Here is an 11,433-nt window from a genome sequence, read left to right as displayed (position 1 = left end):
GCCAATGGTTTCGATAACCGGAATCGTTTCACAAACGCCTCGTCTGTCATTTTGAATGGATCCGTCCGGTTACCAAATCTTAACAACAAAATTTTAGCGTGAATCACTTCCATTTTGGGTACGTGTACAATAACCTTAAATGTGGTAATGACATTACCATATTATTTAATCAGTACTTATTAGTTATCGCTAAATTCTTAAAACGATTAATTGTTGTACGTAGATAATTAATCCTTAATGAAGCTACAGTCGTTTGGTGAAATTGAAGTGCAAGAAATGGCCATCAAAAAGGAAATAGCGATTGCTTCTGCGAAAAAAGTCCGTCTGAGGTTGAACAGAGCTTCATTTTTCGTTAGAAATTTTGTTTGCAACGTGTGTTGTAATGTTTTTTCATCTGCGCACATTTTGAAGTGCCATAAACGTATGCACGATGCGTCGCTGACTTTCGATGAAGTGGCTTTTCCATGCGACCAAAGCAGTCACTTGTATGAAAAGTTTGATGCGTCGACGTTTGCAAGTGATTCACAGGTAAGTCATATAATATACATGCTCATTTGATTATTGTTGTTAGTTATATGATGTATTATATATTGTCATCTGAAACCTATATGAAAAATATACCACTATGTATATTTATATTTGTAATCATAATAGGTATCATCCAGTGGCGAAGGGTGTACATAGGCTGCTTATATGCAACATAAGTAGTACACACAAAACTTTGTCAGTCATACATATTTGTTTTCATTAGATTAAGGTGACCATAATTTACTGATGACTTGTTTGTTAGTTTTTAAAATTCAACAAAACCCCGCGAAGCCAAGCAATTATAAATAATAGTCCAAAATTATTCGTCTATCTGAAAAATATCTAAAATCTTGTTATTAAATCATACAGATCTTTGGATATTTTATAGATCGAAGAATATATTTTTTTAGTTATGGTTTGGTATGGGCAAGGCTTAATGAATTTTAAAGCCATCTGTAAAATGTACTCCTAATTCAACTAAAACAAATAAGTATAATCGAAAGAGTGTGCACTATTTTGTCGGATTGCCCATAACATTGGAATGTCGTTCGGTGATTATACATTCACCTGCCAAATTAAGTCAAACATTGGCCATCAATTATTGAAGAAAGAGCTCTGGGAGACCTTCTCTGGCTTATCGTAATGATGATACTGTTACTTAATATTTATAATGTTATTTTCAGAAGCGCGAAAACGGTCTGATGAATATTAAGTATGAGAATAATGATGAGGCAGCCATCATCAAAGAAGAATTAGTTGAGAATGCAATTCACCAAATGAATGATAAGTTAACTCAACCTGGCTGCTCTTATCTGCAGTACAAGCCATTAGACCAGGTATGTTTAAAAACAAATGCGATTTTTTTAAAGTCCGATAGGCCGACGTCAAATTCTAAGCGCCCAATTTGGACTACTTTTATTAAAGCACTGATGGTCGTATAGTACGGGAAATGTTGGGTTCTAATGCGTTAAATGCTGCTGGTTTATCAGCATATAACAGTGACTTCACGAATCCATGTCTTAAAATCAATTTATCTCCAAATCTTGATTCAAATAAAGCGATAGTTGCGGTAGCTGTATGGCACTTCATGTTGAAATCACTGTTCTTTCGAATGATTCCATATTTAAAACAAAGTAATAATCATGGCTCGACAAGGATATCTATTAACCTACGTGAGCTTTGGCCCCATTTTTGAAGAATTGTGCGGCGATGCCACCAGCGTGTAAACCGCACCAAATAATGCATTTTTGGGGATGTAATGAATTATAGGAAGTCTTCTAGATTGGTATTTTTCCGAGTAGGAAATTTTCCTTATTAACAAACCCGTTAAGCAAAAATGAGCGTCATCGCTAAATGCAATTTTGCTATAAAATTCAGTTATCAGTTGGGTTTCTTCTTTAGTTTTTTATTAATAATCATGTCCTTGCTTTTCCGTACAAGGTGGTTGTTAGTAATTTTGAACAATCACAAATACCTAGGCTTTGAGAAAAACACATAAATATTGTGTATCCTGACCGGGATCGAACCCAGGAACTCTCGGGTGGCAGGCAAGCGCCTTACGTATTGCACCACGAGAGCCGCCTTAAGTTGTGTTAGCATCAAGTAGAGTAGTTTAAGTGCCAAATTCCTGAATGAACTCGATAGTAAATGCGAGGTATAAAGGTATCTAGAAAAAAAATTTATAATTTGCGTAAATCGACAACGGATTTGTATAAGTTAATACGGATAATTTATTAGCATTGTTCCAGCGTAATTCTATTCATAAAGATTTGCCGGGCGAGGTATACTGATCATTAGGTGTGCTCACATACTGTAGCTTAAAGTTTAGAAGGATCTCAATTTGCTACATATTTTTTCCGTCTCATACGTAGCGTAAATGAAAACTGCCATTCTTAGTAGTATTGGATGCTATGTCCCATGGGCGGCGCGTTTCTGTATGCGGCCTTCTGTAAAGCTTCGCCAACTCCGGATCGTCTTGCTGCTTTTGTACTATGTAAGTCGCCAGGTCTGGTAACTCCAGCACTAAATCCATGGGGGTTGGACCTGTTGTCGGTCCCTCTGATATGCTCATACTTCCATGTCTATGTCTTCTTACGGTTGCAGTTCCGAGATGAAGCGTCCGGAAGTTGGTTATCTTTCCCTTGACAGTAGGTAATGGTGAAAGAAAACTCTGATAATAGGATCGCCCGGCGGGTTAGTTTCGCTCTTTGATCTTTCGCTTGTTGAAGCCAAATGAGCCCCTTATTGTCGGTTACCAGGGTGAACTCTCGTTCTTCTAGGCAGACCCTGTAACGTTTAATAGCCCAGGTGATCTCGAGGGCCTCCTGTTCATTGCTGTGGTATTTGCGTTCCACTGCAGATAAGCAACCGCAGCTCCCATTCCGCGTCCGCTGGCGTCCGTCTGTAGGAAGAATCTTCGGCTTAAGTCGGGGCGGGATAGTTATAGGGGTTTCCGCAGCTCTTTTATGCTTTGCATAGAGGCTGTCGTGGCTTCCGTCCACCGGAACTTCTGTGATGTTGTGATGTGATTTGCAGCATTTAGAACGCAGTTTTGGATGCGGAAAGGCTCTAAAGTAACAAACTGATTCACATGGACGTGATTGCTGATCAGCAACTTATTAACCATAGAAAGTAGTGCATTTATTTGATGTAATTGAGTATGTAGGGTATCACCTAGATTGGACTCCATAGACGCCAATTTTGTCTATTAACTAATCCGTTTAGTCAAAGGTTATGTTGACAATTTGGAATCGGTGCTCGATCGTCACTCTATTCACGGTTGCCTGTCTAAATACTGTTCATAAATGTCAAAAAGTATGCGCAGTATCACAGCTCGGTTTGACAGTTAACCCTTTCGTAAGTTCTATCTAAGCAACACAAAAAATAGTTGTGATATCACAACAAACAAAAAAGGAACTGACATTTAATGCAAATCGCACCAAGTAGTCATGAAACTAGCAATATTTCTGCTGACATAAAATTTGAAGTCTCCCATGTGCTTTGTTATAAATTATTAATATTATAAAAACAAATACCATCTTTAATGAGTCTAGTCATGTGCTGTGGTTAAAGATTCATCTCTAAAGTAAGATATTCTCGGTTCACTTCTCCTTGCATGCAGCGTATATTTTTAGTGTGGATAAGTGATTGGACCCCTTACCCTAATCTATTGCAGACTTAACAAATAAAAGTTAATGGAAATTTTTGTTCAAATAACTCTTTATCGTTAAACGACCATTAATTTATAGACAAAAGCAAAGTGTGCCGCAAAAGTGGTCAAGCCAAACATTATTAATCTATTTGCACATCAATAATAGTGATAATGTTTTTAATAATCATGTTCCAAATTCACGATATATTGAAACCAACAGTAAAGGTTTCTACTGGGAATTATTTTCTCCCATACGGAATAGTACCTGTCGTCAATAATCTAATAAATCTGATGTATGAAATATTAAAATACTGTCAATGATCGAGGTTGCTTGATGAAATTTGAATATAATTTTCTAGCTTTGCCTTTCAGCATGTAGGCACTGTGCACACTCTCCAACGACACACTAAAACAGAAGAAGATATAATTATTGTTCTCGAAGATGATGTATACATATATATAAGTGCATTGTTTTGACCCACTTATGGGTCTTTCCGTAACAATATCTCACTCACACTTCGCTATTTAAAAATGTCTGAAGGTGCTGAAAAACAAAAGCGTCAAAAAAACAAATTGAAAATTATAACTCATAATTGATAATATTGATATTGATTATTACGATTTTTTTAGGTTTCTACCAAGGAATTTTTCACGAGACATCACGATACAGATGAGAGTCAACAATCCTCAGGTGATGGCATCCAGGATAGAACGATACAGTATTCAGAAGTGACGATAGATGAGAATAGCATTAAACAAGAAATCTTAGAACGAGGTGCTCCGAAAGAAATTCGACTTATTCTTAGAAGAGTAAACCATTTCTCACGTAATTTGATTTGCTGCATTTGTAACGCAGTTTTCGGATGCGAAAATGCTCTAAAAACTCACAAAATGGTGCACATGGACGTGATTCCTGATCAAAATCAAAGCATATTAGTCTCGCAACATAGTAATGTCAAAGTACATTCAAAGACAATTACTGGTGAAAAACCTTATAAATGCAAACTATGTTTATATATTTCCTCGACATCTTTTAATCTTAAAAAACATAAAATGACACATACTGGTGAAAAACCTTATAAATGCAAACTATGTTTATATAGATCCTCGACATCATGTAATCTTAAAAAACATAAAATGACACATACTGGTGAAACACCTTATAAATGCAATGAATGTCCATATAGATCCTCGACATCTGGTCATCTTAGAAGACATAAAATGACACATACTGGTGAAAAACCTTATAAATGCAATGAATGTCCATATAGATCATTGACATCTGGTCATCTTAAAAGTCATGAAATGTCACATACCGGTGAAAAACCTTATAAATGCAATGTATGTCCATATAGATCCTCGAGATCTTATTATCTTAAAACACATAAAATGACACATACTGGTGAAAAACCTTATAAATGCAATGTATGTTCATATAGATGCTCGCAACTTGGTAATCTTAAAAAACATGAAATGAGACATGTTGGTGAATAACCTTTTTAAAACAATATTATTCATATTATGCAGGTGATACTTTTCGCATTCCTGAATAGTATTTTCAAGTGACCTACCTCACATTGTGTTTGCGTAAAGTGTTCAACCCATTTGTGCTACCAACGCTCACGTAAGTATCTGAAACATGAACTCTTAATGTAAGATAAAATTTAAAAAAAAATGGATAGCTTGCGCAACTAGACATAAAAAGGTGCTTCTTGGGCACAACGGTTAAAGATTGCAAGAAAAGCTAATGGATAAGGAAACACAAAAATACGCGATGTGATCGAGCTCGCTAAGCAGATGAAATGGTAATAGACTAGAGATGTCTATCAGTGAGTGGACAATTGATGGACAAATTCCGTCCTACAATGGTACCCTAAGAGCGGAGCACTAAATGCCCACAGGTACACCCTTAAGCCCGCAGGATTTATAATGTTTGGAGGATACACGTGACAGCAAAAAAACTAGGGACCGAGAAGGCTGGAGGTTGGTTTACTGAGTTTCGAGAAATAACTTCAACCTGCTTCCAGCCAACTAGACTCTGGCTTCCTGGAAAGTAGTTAAATACCATCTATCTATAGAGTGCACACTGGAGACTTACGAAATGTTGGTATGATTTGGAATAATTATACTAAGAGACTTCAAAGCGACATGTATTCTTGAAGGCGCAGTGTCGTGTCTAGCTAACAAGGGAAAACAATTTAAAAATAATGTATTATGTCAATTACATATTGGAATTTCTTTTAATGTGGTTACTGTCAATAAACGGTTGAACTGCATTGTATTATTAATTTAATAAATCGCCAAATTATAAATACTTAATTTACTTTTTAACAAATCTGGACCGGTTTGGTCCGCTTCAGAGGGACATTATCAACTTTAGAATTGTCTCTCTGAGGCGGAAGCTGATGAAGCACTAAAAATTTTGCGTTTTATTACATTAACCAATAATATATAATATATGAATATTATTTTTTAAAAAAATAGGTACATTATCGGGAGTAACACTGACCGACCTTATTAGGTTCACGGGCTGCTTAAAAGGTGGTTATATGAATTATAATAACACACAAGGGATATACTGATTTATATGTTGAAACAAGCGTGGCTATCTGTTGGCATGGTATATCCGCCGCGTGGGCAGCGGACCTTTGCGTGGTACCACCTTTTTCGCAGTTTTTTTTCATTTTGATTGGAAAATATCTCTAATTATTATCTTGTGAAGGGCGGGAGGGAGATGCGTAGGAAGTCTGAAGAGTATAGCTAGATTCCCGAATGTTCTCAGGTCTTTTTGGGTTTTGAAAATTTACCGTTGCTTGGGATCGAAGCGACCTTGGCTCGGCCGATGTTTAGGGATAGAAAATAGCATTGGGCGCAGGGCAGCTACTCGAAAATCGCCTTTCGCAGAGATCGTTTGCAAAATGTTATTTATTTTATCATATTTATCAGGGATTGCAAACTTTTATCAGGGTATGTTTATTATTGAGGTAAGGTTTGTGATATGAAATTGTGGACGTTTTTATGGAGAAGGATTTTACCTAAACACCCAGTACCTATTATTTTAATTGCCAACGTTGCAAAGATCAGATGCTACACTCATCATAATAATAAGTATATGTACGTACGCTACGTTCCAGTCTGCGGATTTGAGGCCTAGATGTTAAATAAGAATACTGAAAGCTTTCTATTTATGGCTATTTTGGGGTTCTATCAAGATGTTACGATTTAAATGCCAGCAATCAAGACTCATTAACTCATAGATAACTTAAACTTATCAAACACAGAAAGCTGAATACTTTGACAATATTTACTTTAAATAGAAGTATGATTAATTACTTAATCTATTGGTGAATGCATAGAATCAACGTCGTTTTGGTAAGACCTACAATCCAGCGGTCGGTATGTCCAAGTTCCCAATGGCATATACCTAGATAGATATATTTTATGCTGGTAATTGGTTTATTCCTATTCTGAAGAGTTCCATTTATTGTTAGAATAGAACACGATGTCTCTGCTACTACTATTTTCGTGTAGGTAGGTACGGCAATTGCACAACTGATTTCGTTGGCACCTCTGTTAGCAAAAGCTTGATTAATATACTAGCATTTACCTACCAAAGATATTGGACGGTGCAATTTCTTTGGCATTGACCTTTTTTGTTACCAAATTAAGTAGGTATTTCAAATTTTGTAACAGCTTAACTTTCTTTTTTAAAAAATAGCCGTTACATACCTCAGGCAACTTTGAGGAAGGAGCGTAAATCGAAACATATTACTATTGAATCCACAGATTTGGCGGCAATGGTACCTAACATGGGATTTTCACCACGAGCCATTTTGTTTATTTTTAATAAATGAGTTGGATAGGTAGGTACTGAGTGTCCAACACCTTTTCTCATTAGTACCAGCGATGTTAAAGGTTTAAAATTATTCGGTAGGTCTTTTCAGTAGTTATTTAAAGTGGTTCCTTCAGACCCCCAGGGGACTATGTGACCGCTGGAGAAGTCTGTTGCAAGTTATAAATAATTTGGGGGTGCGTAAATAACGTCGGGGGGGGGGGGTCCGCGAAATGTTAATATAGGTACTTACAAAAATATTTGACACATTTTCATTATTATGAATGTTAAAATAAATAGCAGTTCGTTGGTTGCCTAAATGTGTACCTATGTTTGGATTGATTTTATGCACTCTTTGATTCAGTGTTGTAATTCTTGTAAAGTATGTAAGAAATACAATAATATAACGACGTACAATTTCATTATTTCAAAAAATTACTGCTAATACTGACTTATTTGCCAAGTTAAAAGAAATCAATTGAGTGCGTTTGTTGCAAAAATAAAATATACAAACAAAACTAGGAAAGAATAGGAATGCTCTCAGTTACCAAATATTTCAAAATTGCAAAAACGAGATTATGATTTGCTAGGAAGCTTATTGTCAACACTTAACGGCTCTTTATTCTGACGTCAGCCAAAGAGTTGAAGACATTCTTCACTTGACAAGACATAAAAAATAGTAGGTACTTACAACAAACAATTGCATAGGTCAGGAATGCAAACCTATGACCCGCGGGTCATACACTGACCAACGCAGGCTATTTAAATGACCCACGCGATGAAACTTATTTTTAATATCATAAAAGAGAGAACAAAAGCTTATACGTTTTCAACATTAGGACAACGCGTACCTACTAAACATCACTATTTTTGCCGTAATACAAAATAAATATTATGAAAGTGGCAACACTGTCCCATGTAAAGAGATAGGTAGTAACAACACTGTGCTACGATGACAGATGTCAGACCATAAGAAAGCCCCTGTCCTCAATGTTATAAATACTTACGCAGAATGGACGTAAAACGCAAACCAGACATATTACAATCAGATGCATCGACAGAACAGCAGCATTGGTTTGATGTACCCATAGAGAATGCAGACGCAACGGATGTCGACATCTACATAAAGCAAGAATGCACAGATGACGCTAACAGTATAATTGAGGTTAGCATTTTTTTAAAAACAAATTGTATCAAGTGCCATTCTAAAGATATTAGACGTCAGGTTCATTGTCAGTTCAGTCGAGGTTTCCGTTTCGGTCTTTTCACTTTTGAAACGGCGGTGTATTTAGATGATTAGTTCAGTTAGTATCCGTTCAGTCACAGTTGACAGTTCAGTTGGGAAAAAGCGATGTATATTTAAGTAAACTATTTTCTTTATCCAACGAATCATTCACACGTTTTAAGAATGTAATATTCTAAGTATTCAACATACATAATTTTGATAACACTTCTGGAAACATGTTAAAAAGCTGCATCTCTCCAGGTAGGTATCGCGCCCGCTGCGCATAAGCCACCACGAGCCGCGATTGCCAATCGTAGCTCAATTTGGGAAGCGCTTCAGAGAGTATTATAAGAGCCAATAGTTAAAATTTGTCGTAATTAGTATGACAGCTTTGGCATAGTGTTCTATGTGCGGCGGGCGCGATACCTGGAGAAAAACAGGTTAGATTCCTGCGGGTTGTCTTACTTTTTTCAAAAAGATTTTTTCTATTGGTCATTTTTTCAGAAGTATTTTCAAAATTATGTAATATTTATGTATTTTTTGTCGACTAAAAATGACTATTATCTTTATAACAACTTTCTAAACATACTGGTTGGTATAATACAGAACCTATATTTGAAGAAATAAGAATAAATGATAATATTTCTATCAAAATTACAAAATTAGTATGAAAAATACGGTAATACACAGAAATTTACACGTCAATTGAACTGGGAACTCTAAAATCGGAATGCACGTCAGTTTAACTGACTGCTCTACTGAAACGGAGACTGATCGAACAGCAAAACTGATCGCGTAAAAGCACAAAAAACTAAAAAAAATACCAGGTTGCACATCACAACAATAATATATATTATAAATATTATTGATATGGAAGGGTTTGTTTGAAGTTTAATTAACTTGTTGCACGTTGCAAAATGCACGATGTTGCATTTCAGAAACAAACTTTATTACCCTTTATACCGTCGGTGTCTTGTGGAAAAAGCGAATTACCTAACCAAAATGCTACCTATTTTACAGGAGGATTTTTAACTTTTGACATTTATTTAATAATTACCTGTGGATGATAAATGTCTAACAATTTTATAATAAAGTTTAGAAAAAATACTGTCTTTATAATATGCATTATAATATACTATTTATTTCTTAAAGGCGTAATATGTCACATTCGCTTTTTATTTGTAATACTGAATATTCGACCTTACGATTATCGTTTTTATGTACTTAGGTAGGTACTTTTCTTTGGATATACAAATTCGCAGTTTTTACACAACAAAGCTAGTGAGGTACATATATTGTTATTTCATTAAAATCTCGATTTCGCCAAAATGGTAGATTCGCCCTTTTTACAAAACACCATTTTGTTGTGTAAATGAAATATTACCTATTTAAAAACTTTGCAGTGAAGAAAGAGTGCAGTGACAAAATCGATTGTATTTTTTATTTACAGGTGTCACCGTAAAATTAAAATTATGTATAACGTATAATATCATCGATTATAATTATAATATAGAGCTATATTCAAGGTTTACCATCATGAATTTATACTTATATAAACGGATAGTAGGAAGTAACAACATCATAAGTGAAAGTTTATTTGTTAATAGTAATTATCTATACTTCACGGTTACTTTGTCAATGCTAAGGATGAAACCACAGAAGAGATTAATAAATAGAATTCCGATAGGCTTATACTCCAATACCCTACATTTTGAAGAGGGGTGTTGAATGTGTGAGTGTCCTCTGAAAATGAAACACACTTTATAGACGTACAATAGTGTGTATTGCAACCTAAAAATACACCAATATTGAAAAAGCGTCAGTGCATAAACCGAGAGCAGTTGTCAAAACGAAGGACAAGCTAAGAATGACGTATTCTTGACACGTGTTTAAGTTTATTCAATATTCTTTCAAACTCAAAATTGGTTGCCTGTTACTCCACTCCCGTTAAGTATTTTAGTTCCCTAGTAGATGGGTGGGGGGGTCGAAAACAACCCAATCAAGACTCGCAACTAAACAGATTCTGACAGAGAAATGACGTATTCAATATGGCGTCCATATGACGTCATAGTGGTTCCATTTTTATCCTATCTCCATATAGGTAAGTTTGTAGAACTGTACTTCAAATTCCACCAATCACGAGATAATCTGCTTTGTAACGAATTGAGGTGGGAGGTTTTTCAGAATTACGCATTTTCTATAAGTAATAAAGAATCATACATGTGTACTTTGGAATCAAAGTAATAAAGATTTACATATTATGATATTACACATACATATGATGTACTAGAGTAGGGATTAGCCTTACGATCGATGGACGTCACACCCAGTCAGTTCCTCTTTTTACCTGCCGCGCTCTCGACTACCACTATCCAGACAAATGTACATGATACAAGTACGTACGGTCACATCAGGTCGGTAAATTTTGCATTAAATTAGCAAATCTATTTTTTTTCCAGCCTGGCACTATAGACTTTATCAACATAAAGGCTGAACCTTTTAGCCAGTCGGAAAATTCAAATGTAGGTTTCGGTGAAGACACGAAGCGTCCATTTGAATATGTTTATCCTGCACCCGGATGTTCTTACTCTGAATGGACGCCACTGTTAAATCGGGTATGCATAATTATTATTTACAATTAATCATTCTATAATATTCTTCTTCTTTCTTCTCCTCTTCTTCTTCGGCCAAATCCGC

General features: G+C 35.6%; 1 protein-coding gene across 1 annotated transcript; it reads left to right on the top strand.

Moving 5' to 3' along the window:
* The first annotated feature begins 253 nt into the window (after positions 1-253).
* Positions 254-5,954, top strand: LOC147073051 (uncharacterized). The gene is made up of 3 exons (XM_085945665.1): positions 254-528; positions 1,212-1,364; positions 4,310-5,954. The coding sequence occupies exons 1-3, from the start codon at positions 277-279 to the stop codon at positions 5,171-5,173; spliced, it is 1,269 nt and encodes a 422-aa protein (XP_085801791.1). The 5' UTR covers positions 254-276; the 3' UTR covers positions 5,174-5,954.
* Positions 5,955-11,433: the final 5,479 nt, after the last annotated feature.

Source organism: Rhyacophila brunnea, unplaced genomic scaffold (assembly GCF_057557595.1).
Source record: "Rhyacophila brunnea isolate RB1 unplaced genomic scaffold, BYU_Rbru_1.0 scaffold_185, whole genome shotgun sequence".
Classification (NCBI taxonomy): domain Eukaryota; kingdom Metazoa; phylum Arthropoda; class Insecta; order Trichoptera; family Rhyacophilidae; genus Rhyacophila; species Rhyacophila brunnea.
The sequence above is the reverse complement of the archived record's forward strand: the minus strand, read 5'-3'. Positions and strand labels throughout refer to the sequence as shown.